Raw genomic sequence first — 18,195 nt, 5'->3', positions numbered from 1 at the left:
GAAAGCTAGCCTACAGAACCCATCAGAAGGTACTTCAGTGGTAGAGACAGGGAGGTGCAGGGCATGGTAAACCAGTTTAACCACCATGTTATGACTTGTGAATCACTCTTACACCCAACATTTTTTTTTAAATCAAGGGACACCCAACATTTTTAAAAAAATCAAGGGTATCAATATACCAAGTCACAATCTAGTGATTTATAATAACATTCTCTCAAAGAGTTCAAGAAAAGTTCTCCACACCTAAACTCCTCTGAAAAAGTAAACTTGAAGCAGTTTTGCATAGCTTGCTAATTAATTGACTCTTCATTGGTAACGCAGCACTGGAGACAGATACTGATTTCACTCTGTCTAGTATCTTAGTCACTTTTGTTTCTCACCTATTGATTTGTCAAGTAACATCTTTTGCTGCCTTATCTTCTGTTACAGTACAGCACACAGTGCGTCTCTGGCTGCATGTGTCCCAAGGAGTTGGTGTCCGATGGCCAAGGTGGGTGTGTAGCTGCTGAAGAGTGTCCATGCATTCACAATGAAGCCACATACAAGCCCGGGGACAGCATCAAGGTGAAATGTAATACTTGGTACGTATCGCCTGTTATAAGCTGAACTAAAAGTATCGAACTCTTCCATCTAAATGGGGGGGGGGGGAATCAAACAAAAAACCCCAATGTGAAATTTAACCATGTTTCTGTCTGTGCAGTACATGTAAGAACAGAAAGTGGGAGTGCTCCACTGAACCCTGCCTGGCAACATGCTCTGTTTATGGAGATGGTCATTACATCACTTTTGATGGCAAACGCTATAGCTTCAGTGGAGACTGTGAATACACACTGGTCCAGGTATAATACTTTTCTCCCCAAGCACTTGCTTTTTTGAAATGTAGAGTCTTTAGTCTTGATATGGCAAGCTGTGTTCACGAACACCATATAACCCTCTTCTCCACAGGATCATTGCGGTAAAAACAATTCAAATGCAGGGACTTTCAGAGTGATCACGGAGAACATCCCCTGTGGCACCACCGGGACAACCTGCTCAAAAGCCATTAAAGTCTTCATGGGGGTAAGTAGGTTCACGCAAGATGAACGCAAAATATGACTTGTGCACCTGGACAGAACTGGGTTATATTAAATCTACAAATGGGGAAATCATGGAGTGCAAAGTAACTAAGTTGTAAAGGTAGGTAGCCGTGTTGGTCTGATGTAGTCGAAATAAAAAAAATAAAAAATTGCACCTTAGAGTCCAACTAAGTTTGTTCTGGGTATATGCTTTTGTGTGCATGCACACTTCTTCAGATACACTGAAACAGAAGACCCTTATCTATAGTGGGAAGGTGGGGTGGGGTTTTTTAGAAGGGTAGTAGTAGATGGGTGATTGACTCGATGGGTATGGTAAACCTGTTGACACTGTTAACGACTGGAATTAGTCCTACAGGAAAAAGCAAAGGATAGTATGCAGATGACCAAAAATAGCTTTAGCATGTGTAATGAGACAAGAATCCAATATCTCTATTCAGACCAGGTCTCTCCATAGTTTTCAGTTTAGTAATAAGTTGTAATTACTTGAAAGACAAGTTGCTGAATTACAACTTATTGTTGCTTTTCATCTTTCAGAACTATGAGCTGATACTCGCTGATGAAAAATTTACAGTGGTACAGAGGCTTTCTGGTGGAGGTGAAGTGCCATTCAAGGTCCGCTATATGGGAATCTACATGGTGATTGACACCACAGCTGGACTGGTCCTGTTGTGGGACAAGAAAACCAGTATCTTCATCAAACTCAATGACGAATTTAAGGTATGCTGAGGATGCCAGATCAGATTATATAGGGGTGTGTGTGTAATGAAAGAGAAGTGCTACAACATTCTTCCAGGAAATTCTGTAAAGGACAAACATTAAGAGCTAATGTTAGCATTTAAATATTCCAGTCAGTTGATTTATCAGATGAATCCCCTTACTTGACCTCTTCATAGTAGTTTAACATAGGTTCTTTGTCTGTATGAAGAACTATTGATAGTAATGAGAAACTGGTCACATTAAAAGCAAAGTACAAGACAATGTACTAACTTCATATTATGATAAAGTATGACTCCAGAAATTGCTATTGATTATTCTTTATGTGATCTCATGGTGGGCTTCCCATGGACATCTGGATGGCCCTTGTGAGAAAAGAATGCTAGATTGTATCAGCCAGATCCAGCATGGCTCTCTTTACATTCTAGCTATTATTTCTATCGCAGAACTATTTTTTCTTGCGTGATCAATGCACACAGGACTGGTTACAGGACAGTGATAGACAACATGGTGCCTGACATCATCCCTGACCATTGCCCATGCTGCCTGGGGTTGATGGGAGTTATAGTTCAACAACATCTTAAGGGCACCGTGTTGGTTACCACTGTGATAGTATATAAAGGTTCATTTGTTTTTTCATAATAATGCAGCAAAACATATGCTGTGATTGTCAATATCCAAAATATGGTTAGGGTTGACATTCACATTCATATGTAAATGCTGGCCATCCCAAATTGGACAAGCACAACATCCTGATAGTGATGGAAACTGCCCTTCCTCTGGTCATCAAATTGATCATTTGATACACAGGAAAGTGAGTGGTAATAATTCCCTTGTGTGCCTGTGTATGAGAGAGAGAACGTGCAGGGGCTGCATCTACTTTTGGTCCCATCCATCACTGCAATGCAGCCTTAGGAGGCTTGACCAAGGGTGAATGAATCAAACCCAAGGAGATTACCACCTCTGCTCTCAAGGACTCCCTAATGATGCAGAAACAAATCACTCAAGTTTCTGCTTTTTTATTTGTAATTATGGTAAGAAGTATTTTTTAAAGAATCTTTTTGAATGAAATTATTTTTTAAAATAATAATGATAATAATAAATATTGAGAGTGGGTGGGGAATCAGGCTATGCCATTTTTTTCTGCTAAAAAAAGGAACTGTTGGAGCAATTGTTCTTGTAGAAGCCTAAAATATAACTTTTAATATACTTTATATGTTATGAGGCTATGCTTAAATAGGTGTGCTAATTCAGTGTACTGCATGTGTTTGATGTGTACATAGGATCTCTGAGCACATGAAATTATCAATTCATGTAATGGGGACAGTCAATCTATCCATGCATGTACATGCTGATCAGCTTCCTCTGCAGAAATTAACTAAAAAGTCCTCATGAGTGGGAGAAGCCCACAAAGTATGAGAGTCACTATAAATAACCAAAGTATTATTCCATTTTGAAAATGCAGGGTCTCTAATCCCAGGAAAATAATTTTTCCACTCCTCATTAACTTGTGCTTATCTCTCTGCAGGGTCAAGTTTGTGGCCTCTGTGGAAACTATGATGGCAATGACATAAATGACTTCACCACCAGGAGCCAGTCTGTTGTAGGAGACGTACTGGAGTTTGGTAACAGCTGGAAGGTGTCTCCCACTTGCCCAGATGCCCCGGGCAGCAGAGATCCTTGTTCTACAAACCCATATAGGAGTTCTTGGGCCCAGAAGCAATGTAGCATCATTAACAGCAAAGTGTTTGCTTCCTGCCACTCTCAGGTATGGGCAAATGCATTTTTAAAAGAATGTATAGGACACTTGAACAGCTCCAAGCTTAAGACTTGATGTGCCTGCTCTTGGGACAGGCTGTACCAACCACTGCATAAGAGCAACATAAAAATGTGTTGTCATTCTGTCAGCTAATAATTCAGATAAGAAAAAATTAAATGTGAGCCCCAGATTGGTTAGGCTCCCCAGCACAGTAAATGCCTGATATTAACACATTTAATAGATAATTAATATTTAGGGGGTTGCCAACCAATTTTACTTTTTCTTCAGTGGATGCATAAAAATACCCTTTGCTTCAATGACAAATTACTTCCTTGACAATTACTAATGGTAGATGATACATAACCTTTTCACGTCCGCTTGACGTTTCGGAAGCATTCATGTTTATTATTAACAACAAATTGCCTCTGCATGCCATTCTGTTGCTATAACGAAATGTGCAACTTGAAAATAAAAACAATGACTGATGTCACAAATTTTCCATGCTGACTTTGTCGGAGAAACGAGAACTGTAATTGAAAAAAATCAGAAAATGCACCCTCCCTCTCTGACCATGGTCTGCCAAGACTGAACCACAAATTAAACCATGTGTATTCCTTCTCTAACAGGTTGAACCAACTAAATATTATGAAGCCTGCATCTCTGATGCCTGTGCTTGTGACACTGGGGGAGACTGTGAATGCTTCTGTACTGCTGTAGCCGCCTATGCTCAGGCGTGCAATGAAGCTGGCAGTTGCATTTCTTGGAGAACTCCAAACATCTGCCGTGAGTACTGCCCATTCCTTTTAAAGTAATAACAAAAAGATAGATTAGTGAGAACAAGGAGTAGGCTAATGTTTCTATATTTTTAGCACCATATATGGTATGTGGTAGGATGGCATGCAGTAGGTTGGAGCATTGCTGAACGTTTGCATATTTTTGTAATCCAATTTCTGCATTCATTCTGAATGCAGTGACGCGATCACAACATGATTCCTGCTTGGCACATTCATATCATGAACATTTGAATTTATCCTAACTTTGCAAGAGCTAAATGTCTTCAGAATGTGCTAAATCTCAGCATATCCCCTCCTTACTGTCCAATCCCCTCCTTACTGTCTCCCGTGCTGTCAATCCATAGCTGCCTGTGACCATGAGGTCAAGGAAAATAGGAAGACTTTCCCTGGAACAAGTACAGCTGCTGCTACTAGCTACCTGCCTTGTTATTCATTAAATTTATATACCGCCCTTCATCCTAAGATCACAGGGTGGTTTACAGTACAAAAAAGCAGAATACATAACATAATAACAACAAAAAACCCCAGTAACACGTTTAGAAGACCATAGATCTTTTATATTTTGGCAGAGGAAGTGTAGCCATTCACCAGGCCCAGCATTCACCACCCAATCCTACCTGTGATCCACCCAGTCCAACATCTCTGATCTTACCTCCTACCAGCTGGGGAGAAGAAGTAGCAGGAGGGTAACTGGGTCTGTTCCTGACATCCCTGCTCACAAAATTCATTTGATGGTGTTCCTGACTGGTGAAGTGAATAATGACACTGGAAAAACAAGCAACTAATATTGCTTACCAGATCATTGAACATAAAAATGAGAAATGACTGGCATACAGTGCAAGGATAAGTATTGAGTGCTATGAAATTAATGCATTTTGCTTGAAAGTAACATTAAAAAAAACCCTTTCCTCCTTTTGCAGCTCTGTTCTGTGATTACTATAATCCAAAAGAGGAGTGTGAGTGGCACTACCAGCCTTGTGGCTCTCCGTGTATGAAGACTTGCAGAAACCCAAGTGGAAAATGCCTCCATGAGTTACAAGGCTTGGAAGGTACAAGGATTGTAGCCTTACCCTTGATCTACTAATGATGATTACAGGAAACTTAAAAGCTTCATTTTATATTAATTGTTATAAAAACTGTGGTTGCCCAAAACGAAATGCTTGATGCTTTGTGAATATGGGAAGTTTGGTTTAGGGAAAGGGAAGTTACTGTTTTGTCCCAGTCAAGGGGACAGGATCTAGCCCAGTGGAGGCATGTGCTACACAGAAAATTCAAAGTCACATACTGCTGGTCCCTGTCTGGGATCCAGAAGCAAAGCCAGATCAAGCAGAGATTGGATTTCAGCGGGCAAGGTCAGATTCTGATGTTCAGGGTCAGGCAAAGTAAAACACAGATCAGGTTCCACTGAGGTCATTCCAGCAAAGTAGAGAGTAGGTCCAGATAAACAGAGTCAAGTAAAGCAGAGGTTGGGGTCCAAAAAGGCAAATGAGCAAACAAACATATGAGCAAACAAACAGTCTAGGCTGGACTGTTGTTCCAGCACCCAACTATCCTGGACTGAGCCTTAAGTAGGATTGCTGCTTTGATTGGGAAGCTAACTTCTTCCCTGATGCATAGAGCCCTTACAGTTAAAAGAGGCCCAGCCACTAGGAGCCATTCACTTTGGAAGCTTGGGGGAGACCAAGGTTCAGTTCTTGCCTCTAAGCTGGAGACCAGAGTTCGAGGAAGACAAGGCAACTTCTTCAAGGTGGAGAGGTGCAGGCATCATGCGCTCCTTTGATGCTAGAACACCCAAGGAGGCAGGAATGTCTAAAGCTGGTCTTGAGGTCAATCTTCCTTTTGGTCAAGAGATTCCCTCTGCATCCATGGCCTCTTCTCCTCAGCCCCAGCCTTGCTAAATGACAGTTGCTTGAGATCAAGATATGGCAGGGATGGGCAGCCTGTGGCCCTCCAGATGTTGTTGAACTACAGTTCCCATCATTCCTGACCCTTGGCCATGCTGGCTATGACTGGTGTGAGCTTGTGTCCAACAATGTATGGAGGCCAAAGGTTCCTCATCCCTGGTTTATGGGGTGATAGCACCATACACAAAATCAGCTTCAAGGCTAACATTTGTGCAGGGTATGGTAAAAGCTCTCTTTCTTACCACAGGCTGCTATCCAAAGTGTCCAGCTGATAAGCCCTATTTTGATGAAGATGAGATGCAGTGTGTTGATCTTCCAGCGTGCGGCTGCTTTGATGGCAAAGGAAACCACTATAAGCCAGGAGAAAAAATGCCTTCACAAAAGAGCTGTGAATCATGGTAATGCTTGTCTTTCAAATGATGAGAATGAGAATGTGAATGTAAAATTGTTTAAAGTTGTGGCAGAGGCATAGCATGCTCTATTTCATACTGCAGAAACAGGTTTGAGAAGGCAAAGTTTGGAAATGTTCTCCTTAGGATTAATCTGCTCCAGCATGACTTACTACATTATAATATGGGTTCCATTCTTCTCTCCTGCCCACCTCTTTTTGAACTTCTACTGTGGTAAAAAGAAAGTTTGCCTGAAGGCTCTAGTGAAATTACTACCGCTCTTTTCTTCACTTTCACTCAGCTAATTTGTTTCTCCTTTTCTGTAGGTTCTGGTGAGGATTCTCTACTATCCTACGTGCTGTGCTTCTTCCTTTTATATAGGGACAGATTCTGATATTTAGGGCTGTGTACACACCACACATTGAAAGCACATTGAAAGCACATTCCCAACTCCAAAGATCCGAGGGATCTGTAGTTTGTTAAGTGTGCTGGGAATTTTAGTTCTGGGGGTAAACCACAGTTCCCAAGATTCTTTCAGGGGGAGATTTGCTTTAAATGTTTGTTATGTACACAGCCATTGTCCATGCTGATTAGTAGAATGAATAACCAACCAAATCAGCTTTAGGAATGACCGCTCCCCACATTAAGTAAGCCCTTTGTGTGGTTGCGCGCAGCCCCCTGGACCCTATGTGGCACCATTAGCACAGGCTTGGCTTGGCCTTCTCCAGGTGGGATACCTGGAGGTCTCCGCCTACCTCAGCCAGTTGCCCAATCCCGCCTGGGGAGGCGTTGCCAAGGTGATCAGGCCAAGTAGGGGGAGGGACCACCTGCCCACACAATAGGGGGAGGGCCTTACCTGGGAATCATCAGTTACCCCCACCTTCTAAACAACAGCCAATATACCAATTGTTGGGGGGAAGGGGGTATCTGCTTTTACAAAAAGAAAATTAGAGTTAATCATTGGATGTTCCCTGTGGAACCAAAAAGATAAATGATTCAATTTTAATTCCATTTACTTTGAAGTGCAGTCCATTTATTTCAATGGAACTTCCTTCCAACAGCAAGTAAGATGCAGTCTTTCACACACCCACCTGGAAAATGGAAGCTCTACTGCCGGGGTGGCCAACTCCCGAGAGACTGTGATCTACTCTCAGAGTTAGAAACCGGCAGTGATCTACCACCTTTTGGGGGGTTCTAGTCTAAGTTGTTGAGCTTTTTTAGGGAGGAGGAACGCTTTCTTTAGGGGAGCTTCTTTGGGGGGAGCCCGTGATCTGACAGTGATCTACCACAGACGTTCAATGATCTACCAGTAGATCACAATCTGCCACTGGATGTCATGGAATTTAGTTCTGAGTAAATGAGTAAAACCAATTAGAGTCAAAGCCTAAAATTGCTTTCTCAATCCAAGTGTAGTAGTTTATTCAGAATTTCACCTCCATAGACATTCTTTTATACTGGTTGTATATGCCCCTGAGGGCACACTCCATTGTCTCTTGAGGCAGAGGGATGCCAACAACTAATATAAGGAGGGCTGTTAGTGTCTTCTTTGCTCACTAAAGAAAATTAACTACCTTCAAATGTGTTTTCTTTCCTTTTAGCTATTGTTCCATGGCTGGCAAACCAGAGTGTCGATACGATGAACTTGGTATGTTCTCAGTGTTAAGTTTTAATATGAATTGTGAGTGATTTGGAACAGCCTTTTACATTTTAAGAAGTTTAATGCTGACAATTTCTTTTGAATGACAGAATGCCACTGCATCTATGAAGGGAAGATTAGCAAGCCGGGGGATGTCATCTACAACACAACAGATGGCATTGGAGGGTGCATCACTGCGATTTGCAGTAAGAATGGAACAATAGAGAGGAATATCTTCCCGTGCACAACAACACCCACCACAACCACAACCACCACCACCACTGCACCAACCACTACCGTCTTTAACTTTTCCAGTACCTCTTCACCAGCAACCACTACTGCAGGTAAAAACTCTGATGATAGTGCAATCATATGGTTCACTCCCTCCCTACCCTGTTCAGTGAAACCCATCTCCAGCACATTGGAATTAGTAGATTGTAGTAGAGTATAAATTTCAAGAGCATTACCCTGCAACGTTGTCTGTGGATTTCTGTAGTTTCTTTACCACCTTTTGCATAGCTGTATGGTACATTGCTATGGCGGAGACATAGTTCTGCCTCCTGGAATGGTACTCCTGGAATGGTACTGCATGGGCGTTTTTACCCTTAGCATTTTCTGAGCTGGTGGAAATGAATACCAGCCATTCCAATCAATCTAGGAAGGGATGGGTGTTTTCTGGGAAGCCCGGATGAGAGGGCTACCTCTCCAGCTCCAGCAATGCAAAATATGACCTGTGCCTCTGTAGTTTAAATCTTTCAATGAAATGTTTTAGAAAACAATAAGCATTTTTTACTGGTGTGAAGAACTACTTGTAAGTAAATGTATATAGGATACTTTTAAGTAAGCCAATAAGCTGTGGTCCCTCCTGTGATGTGTTTCCAATCTCCCAAAGAGCTGAGGAGAAAAATGGAGGTGCTTCACTCCAGGTTCTCCTTGACTAATTTCTGGGCAACTTGCAGTACCCTGTTTATTCATAGTGCTCCCACCCATCTCATATGTGCTTCATTCAATTTTCCTCCCATCTCAATCAGCTGCTACCCAGTTTCTTGATTCAGGACTCTGAGGAGCTCCAGTCCCAGCAGCCCATATCACTTTTCCTTCTCATTTCCTCACTCGAACATTTTGATTTTACATTTTGTTCTTACAAAAGGAAATAGAGATATTTAAAAGCCTGTGTTACTCAGCAACTAGTTCCAGAGGGGTCCAATGGATTGGTTCAGTCCAGATGGCTCGGATGAACTGATTTAGTTAAACCCTCAAAGGCTGCTTCCAAACCACCTGTTTCTTGAGCATCCATTCTGATTTGTTTGCCAGGGAGGTTAGATAACACGGTTTCAAGCCAATGTTATCCCACCCTTTTCCAGGGCATTTCCCAGTCTCATTTGCAAGTAACTCAGTTTTAGAAGGGAGTGAGTTTGTTGCTCAAGAGCACCAAATCAATTGCACCAAATGAATTTGCTGGTATGTGACTGAATCCCGCCTGGAAATGGTGGCAGTCTAGAAGAGCCTCAAGGAAACTTCCTTCTTACGCACAGCTTCTACTGTACATGCTTAACATTTAAAAGTTTAAATAAGCATGAAAATACTAATGTGCCATTTTATCTTTTTACCCTCACAGTGCCTGTAACAACATCCGTTTGTGTTCAGGAAGTATGCCAGTGGTCACAGTGGTATGATGTGAGCCAGCCTGGCTCTGGAGATGATGATGGAGATTTTGATACTTTTGAAAAACTACGAGCAGAAGGATATAAAGTCTGCAGAGCTCCAAGGGCCGTTGCCTGCAGAGCTGAGAAATTTCCCAATACTCCATTAAGTGAACTGGGCCAGAAAGTAGAATGCAGTAAAACAGTGGGGCTAATCTGTTACAACAAGGATCAGCATCCAATGAGCTGCCACAATTATCAAATCAAAATCCAGTGTTGTAGCTTTGAACCATGTGGCATTACTGCATCGACACCTGGGACTACGCACACAACAACACCAACTACTCTTCCTGTAACAACTCCTACTCCTGTAACAACACCAAAGCTACCACCTACCACAACTGTAGTAACCGAAACAACTAGCATCTCAACTACAACCCCAGCAACCACAACAGAAATACCACGGTCAACACCTTGTAAACTCACATGTAAATGGACTGAATGGTACGATGTGCACTTTCCCACTTTGGACAACAAAGGGGATTTTGAAACATACGACATCATTAAGGCTGCAGGAAAAGATATATGCCAAAAACCTGAACGTATAGAATGCAGGGCAGAGAAATATCCAGAGAAATCTATTGATGAAATTGGACAAACTGTTCAGTGCAATGTGACATTTGGCTTTGTCTGCAAAAATGAAGAACAGTCAGGAATCTTGCAGATGTGTTATAACTATCAGATCAAAGTATACTGCTGTTATACTGACTGCTTAACCACCACTCCAGAAACTACAACAGCAAGCACAAGCACTGTTTCAGTAACTACCACAGTTACTAGTACAACTCCAGAAACAACATCTACATCAATAGTGACAACTAAGCCAAAAACAACAACAGTCACAACCACACCTTCTACTACTAAATCTACAACCACAACTACTACAGCCACAACATCCACTACAATTCCAGAAACTACAACTGAAACAACACCTTCTACAACTAAAATTATAACCACACCCACAACAAAAGAAACAACACATCCAGCTGTGTCAACAACTACATCAACAACCTCACAAATTACAACAAAAGGTACAACCACAGTGTCAACTACTTCTGAAGCAACAACACTAACCACAACACCTCCAACTACAACACAGTCACCAACAACAGTAACAACTGTTCCAGAGACAACAAAAAGTTTAGAAACGACAACAATTTCAACAGCAGCCCCTTCGACACCTGAACAATGCACTAAGGAAGTTTGTGAATGGTCACAGTGGTATGATATAAGTTACCCAGGATCCGCACCAGATGATGGAGATTTTGATACATTTAAGAATATAAGAGCCAAAGGATACAAAGTCTGTAAGGCACCAAAAAATGTTGAATGCAGAGCAGAAAGATATCCTGATACACCACTAAATGAATTAGAGCAAAAAGTTACTTGTAGTAAAACAGAAGGACTCATATGTTACAACAAAGAACAACTTCCACCAATTTGCTATAATTATGAGATAAGAATTGAATGCTGTGAAAAAATAATTGTACCATGTCCAACAACCAGACCACTAACAACTACAAAGCCTTTAACTACAACCTCACAAACAACGACCACCAGCAAAACAACCACAACAGCATCAACACCAATAACTACTACCAAAGAAAAGACTATTATTACACGAACTCAGACAACTAGACAGCCATCAAAAGCACCGCTAATAAATGGAACAACATCAGTCACAACTAAACCTCTACAAACAACAAAAGTCACAACAAGGACAACACAATTAATTACTACAAAACCTGAAACACCGAAAACTAAGCCGACAACTGAAGTTACAACAACAACGAAGCCAACAACAACTACAAAATTGCAAACCACCACAACACAGACAACGGAAACACCCACCAGTGTCATCACAACAACAAAAGCAACCACAACACCTGTGGTAGTAAGCACGACTTTGCCTAGAATGACACCAGAAACGACTACAATGGTGACAACCACCAGTGCCACCACCACTCCCAAACCAACCACTACAGCTCCAGAAACGACCACCACCACACCAGTAACAACTTCAGAACCCAAAACCACTACAAAACAGCCAACAACGACACCAACCACCACACCTCGGCCAGTAAGCACAACCACCTTGCCCACGACCACTGTACCAGTCACCACAACAACTACCAAGACGACTACCACCTCTCCAGAAACAACAACGTGTGGACCTATATGTCAGTGGACCGACTGGTTTGATGTTGACTATCCCACTTCTGGACCTAATGGGGGTGACATTGAGACGTATAACAACATCCGAGATGCAGGTGGCAAGATCTGTGCCAAGCCATCAAACATCCAGTGCAGGGCTGAAAATCACCCTGACCTCAGCCTTGACCAACTCGATCAGATAGTAGAGTGTAATGTTGACTCTGGACTAGTTTGCAGGAATGATGAACAAATTGGGAGGTTCAAGCAGTGCTTGAATTATGAGATACGGGTGTTGTGCTGTGAAGTAAACCCACGTTGCCCACCTACAACCATCCCAACCACCACCACTCCCAAACCAACCACTACTGCTCCAGAAACAACCACCACCACACCAGTAACAACTACTGCGCCCAAAACCACCACAACACAAGCAACAACGACAACCACCACCACTCCCAAACCAACCACTACAGCTCCAGAAACAACCAACACCACACCAGTAACAACTACAGCACCCAAAACCACCACAACGCAACCAACCACCACCACCACCACCACTCCCAAGCCAACCACTGCTGCTCCAGAAACAACAACCACAACACCAGTCACAACTACAGCACCAAAAACCACCACAACACAACCAACAACGACAACAACAACCACCACCACACCTCGGCCAGTAAGCACAACCACCTTGCCCACAACCACTGTGCCAGTCATCACCACAACAACTGAGACGACTACCACCTCTCCAGAAACAACAACTTGTGGACCTATATGTCACTGGACCGACTGGTTTGATGTTGACTATCCCACATCTGGACCTAACGGGGGTGACATTGAGACATATAACAAGATCCGGGCTGCAGGAGGAAAGATCTGTGCCAAGCCATCAAACATACAGTGCAGGGCTGAAAATCACCCTGGCCTCAGCCTTGACCAGGTTGGTCAGAAAGTTGAGTGTAATGTTGATTCTGGACTGGTTTGCAAGAATGATGAGCAAATTGGGAAAATCAGGCAGTGCTTGAATTATGAGATACGGGTATTGTGCTGTGAAGTAAACCCACGTTGCCCACCTACAACCATCCCAACCACCACCACTCCCAAACCCACCACTACAGCTCCAGAAACAACCACCACGACACCAGTAACAACTACAGCACCCAAAACCACTACAAGACAGCCAACAACGACAACCACCACCACCACCACTCCCAAACCAACCACTACAGCTCCAGAAACAACCACCACCACACCAGTAACAACTACAGAACCCAAAACCACTACAAAACAGCCAACAACGACACCAACCACCACACCTCGGCCAGTAAGCACAACCACCTTGCCCACGACCACTGTACCAGTCACCACAACAACTACCGAGACGACTACCACCTCTCCAGAAACAACAACTTGTGGACCTATATGTCAGTGGACTGACTGGTTTGATGTTGACTATCCCACATCTGGACCTAACGGGGGTGACATTGAGACGTATAACAAGATCCGGGCTGCAGGAGGGAAGATCTGTGCCAAGCCATCAAACATCCAGTGCAGGGCTGAAAATCACCCTGGCCTCAGCCTTGACCAGGTTGGTCAGAAAGTTGAGTGTAATGTTGAGTCTGGACTGGTTTGCAAGAATGATGAGCAAATTGGGAAAATCAGGCAGTGCTTGAATTATGAGATACGGGTGTTGTGCTGTGAAGTAAACCCACGCTGCCCACCTACAACCATCCCAACCACCACCACTCCCAAACCAACCACTACAGCTCCAGAAACAACCACCACCACACCAGGAACAACTACAGCACCCAAAACCACCACAACACAGCCAACCACCACCACCACTCCCAAACCAACCACTACAGCTCCAGAAACAACCACCACCACACCAGTAACAACTACAGCACCCAAAACCACCACAACACAGCCAACCACCACCACCACCACTCCCAAACCAACCACTACTGCTCCAGAAACAACCACCACCACACCAGTAACAACTACAGCACCCAAAACCACCACAACGCAACCAACAACAACCACCACCACCACTCCCAAACCAACCACTACTGCTCCAGAAACAACCACCACCACACCAGTAACAACTACAGCACCAAAAACCACCACAACACAACCAACAACGACAACCACCACCACCACCACCACACCTCGGGCAGTAAGTACAACCACCTTGCCCACAACAACTGTGCCAGTCACTACCACAACAACTGAGACGACTACCACCTCTCCAGAAACAACAACTTGTGGACCTATATGTCACTGGACCGAATGGTTTGATGTTGACTATCCCACTTCTGGACCAAATGGGGGTGACATTGAGACATATAACAAGATCCGTGATGCAGGAGAGAAGATCTGTGCCAAACCATCAAACATCCAGTGCAGGGCTGAAAATCACCCTGACCTCCGCCTTGACCAGGTTGGTCAAGTGGTCGAGTGTAATGTTGACTCTGGACTGGTGTGCAAGAATGATGAGCAAATTGGGAAATTAAAGCAGTGCTTGAATTATGAGATACGGGTGTTGTGCTGTGAAGTAAACCCACATTGCCCACCTACAACCATCCCAACCACCACCACTCCCAAACCAACCACAGCAGCTCCAGAAACAACCACCACCACACCAGTAAAAACTACAGCACCAAAAACCACCACAACACAACCAACAACGACAACCACCACCACCACTACACCTCGGCCAGTAAGTACAACCACCTTGCCCACAACCACTGTGCCAGTCACCACCACAACAACTGAGACGACTACCACCTCTCCAGAAACAACAACTTGTGGACCTATATGTCACTGGACCGAATGGTTTGATGTTGACTATCCCACTTCTGGACCAAACGGGGGTGACATTGAGACATATAACAAGATCCGTGATGCAGGAGAGAAGATCTGTGCCAAACCATCAAACATCCAGTGCAGGGCTGAAAATGACCCTGACCTCCTCCTTGACCAGGTTGGTCAAGTGGTCGAGTGTAATGTTGACTCTGGACTGGTGTGCAAGAATGATGAGCAAATTGGGAAATTTAAGCAGTGCTTGAATTATGAGATACGGGTGTTGTGCTGTGAAGTAAACCCACATTGCCCTCCTACAACCATCCCAACCACCACCACTCCCAAACCAACCACAACAGCTCCAGAAACAACCACCACCACACCAGTAAAAACTACAGCACCAAAAACCACCACAACACAACCAACAACGACGACAACCACCACCACCACACCTCGGCCCGTAAGTACAACCACCTTGCCCACAACCACTGTGCCAGTCACCACCACAACAACTGAGACGACTACCACCTCTCCAGAAACAACAACTTGTGGACCTATATGTCACTGGACCGAATGGTTTGATGTTGACTATCCCACTTCTGGACCAAACGGGGGTGACATTGAGACATATAACAAGATCCGTGATGCAGGAGAGAAGATCTGTGCCAAACCATCAAACATCCAGTGCAGGGCTGAAAATGACCCTGACCTCCTCCTTGACCAGGTTGGTCAAGTGGTCGAGTGTAATGTTGACTCTGGACTGGTGTGCAAGAATGATGAGCAAATTGGGAAATTTAAGCAGTGCTTGAATTATGAGATACGGGTGTTGTGCTGTGAAGTAAACCCACATTGCCCTCCTACAACCATCCCAACCACCACCACTCCCAAACCAACCACAACAGCTCCAGAAACAACCACCACCACACCAGTAAAAACTACAGCACCAAAAACCACCACAACACAACCAACGACGACGACAACCACCACCACCACACCTCGGCCCGTAAGTACAACCACCTTGCCCACAACCACTGTGCCAGTCACCACCACAACAACTGAGACGACTACCACCTCTCCAGAAACAACAACTTGTGGACCTATATGTCACTGGACCGACTGGTTTGATGTTGACTATCCCACTTCTGGACCAAACGGGGGTGACATTGAGACATATAACAAGATCCGGGCTGCAGGAGGAAAGATCTGTGCCAAGCCATCAAACATACAGTGCAGGGCTGAAAATCACCCTGGCCTCAGCCTTGACCAGGTTGGTCAAGTGGTCGAGTGTAATGTTGACTCTGGACTGGTGTGCAAGAATGATGAGCAAATTGGGAAATTTAAGCAGTGCTTGAATTATGAGATACGGGTGTTGTGCTGTGAAGTAAACCCACATTGTCCACCTACAACCATCCCAACCACCACCACTCCCAAACCAACCACTACTGCTCCAGAAACAACCACCACCACACCAGTAACAACTACAGCACCCAAAACCACCACAACACAGCCAACCACCACTACCACCACCACTCCCAAACCAACCACTACTGCTCCAGAAACAACAACCACAACACCATTAACAACTACAGTACCCAAAACCACCACAACACAACCAACAACGACAACCACCACACCTCAGCCAGTAAGCACAACCACCTTGCCCACAACCACTGTGCCAGTCAGCACCACCACTACCGAGACGACTACCACCTCTCCAGAAACAACAACTTGTGGACCTATATGTCAGTGGACCGGCTGGTTTGATGTTGACTATCCCACATCTGGACCTAACGGGGGTGACATTGAGACGTATAACAAAATCCGGGCTGTAGGAGGGAAAATCTGTGCCAAGCCATCAAACATACAGTGCAGGGCTGAAAATCACCCTGACCTCCGCCTTGACCAGCTTGGTCAGAATGTTGAGTGTAATGTTGAGTCTGGACTGGTTTGCAAGAATGATGAGCAAATTGGGAAATTCAGGCAGTGCTTGAATTATGAGATACGGGTGTTGTGCTGTGAAGTAAACCCACGTTGCCCACCTACAACCATCCCAACCACCACCACTCCCAAACCCACCACTATAGCTCCAGAAACAACCACCACGACACCAGTAACAACTACAGCACCCAAAACCACCACAACACAGCCAACAACGACAACCACCACCACTCCCAAACCAACCACGACAGTACCAGTAACACCAACTGCCTGTTTCTGCAAGATTAATGAAACCATTTACAGACGTGGTAAGTAATCAATGTAGATTTCTATGGACTTTGCACATCATTTTTTACTTAAAATTATAAAAATAATATTGCTTATGGATTCATTTGCATATTTTTTTCCACATTTTTGCTAAACCCTCCTTTCTTTAATACAGCCCATTGTTCATTATTCTTTCATTATTTTGTGCTACTACTTTGTATGCTAGAAATATTTACAGTCTAACTCTTTGATTCCCTTTTGTAGGTGATACGATTTACAATAAAACAGACAGTGATGGTTGCCTTTTCACTGCTGTTTGTAGTAAAACATGTTCTGTTGAGAGATCCAAAGGTCCATGCAAACTAACAACACCAAAACCCACTCCGACAGTTGTTGTCACAACCCCCACCCCCACCACTACCATTGCCACTACCACTACCACTACTGAGCAACCTGGATGCCCAGATGCTAAACCACCCTTAAAGGTACCAATCTCTTTTCATCTTGCTTTGAAATAATGTTTTCCATTCGGAAGTTGATGCACAGAAAGCTACAGGTTGGGTACCTGGAAATACTCAATAGGGCAACAGGGATTAGCCTTACTTCTTCGCAGTGCTTATCTCTTGGCTGGTTCGTGGTTAGGTTTGCATTCACCTGAATGCTGTGTAGGGGTGTAACTCCAGTTATCCATGAAGTTTTACCAGCTCCGAACCTGAGTGCTCCAGTCCTGGGGGTGGGGACATTTTCAAACTTTGTATCAAGTGAGCCCTCTTATTTGTGCAGTACAGGTGTGGGAATAGTGGTGGATTTTCTCTCTTTATTGTGTAGGAAGAAATTGCCTCTAGATCAGTTCTGCATGATTCCCCCACATGTCGTGACTTTGGGGGCTTTTAATATAATATTTGCTAAGGTGTTCCCACCCCCCATGATGAGGGTTTAGCATGTGCATTCAAAAAGTCCAAGCCAGAGGTGCTCTTGGGAAATCCAGTAAATGGGTTGCCTAGGTTGCCCAGTGACTATCCAGGTATTTTAATACCTGTCATGTGACAAGCGGTT

At 43.9% G+C, this 18,195-nt stretch overlaps 1 protein-coding gene across 2 annotated transcripts in view; it reads left to right on the top strand.

The window, feature by feature from the left end:
* Positions 1–18,195, top strand: part of MUC5AC (mucin 5AC, oligomeric mucus/gel-forming) — a 63,241-nt gene that overhangs the window by 24,636 nt on the left and 20,410 nt on the right. For both annotated transcript variants that reach the window (XR_014525210.1, XM_083500034.1), the window contains exons 21-32: positions 430–581; positions 701–839; positions 946–1,059; positions 1,611–1,793; positions 3,319–3,558; positions 4,176–4,332; positions 5,264–5,392; positions 6,495–6,645; positions 8,235–8,281; positions 8,383–8,616; positions 9,891–17,180; positions 17,404–17,624. Coding sequence is in view for 1 of the 2 variants with exons in the window: in XM_083500034.1 (XP_083356160.1) it covers positions 430–581; positions 701–839; positions 946–1,059; positions 1,611–1,793; positions 3,319–3,558; positions 4,176–4,332; positions 5,264–5,392; positions 6,495–6,645; positions 8,235–8,281; positions 8,383–8,616; positions 9,891–17,180; positions 17,404–17,624 (9,057 nt within the window). In the remaining variant the exon portion in view is untranslated. The remainder of the gene's footprint in view (positions 1–429; positions 582–700; positions 840–945; positions 1,060–1,610; positions 1,794–3,318; positions 3,559–4,175; positions 4,333–5,263; positions 5,393–6,494; positions 6,646–8,234; positions 8,282–8,382; positions 8,617–9,890; positions 17,181–17,403; positions 17,625–18,195) is intronic.

The sequence above is a fragment of the Podarcis liolepis genome (genome assembly GCF_965112155.1).
Source record: "Podarcis liolepis genome assembly, chromosome: 1".
Lineage (NCBI taxonomy): Eukaryota > Metazoa > Chordata > Lepidosauria > Squamata > Lacertidae > Podarcis > Podarcis liolepis.
This window is presented reverse-complemented; position numbering and strand designations above follow the sequence as displayed.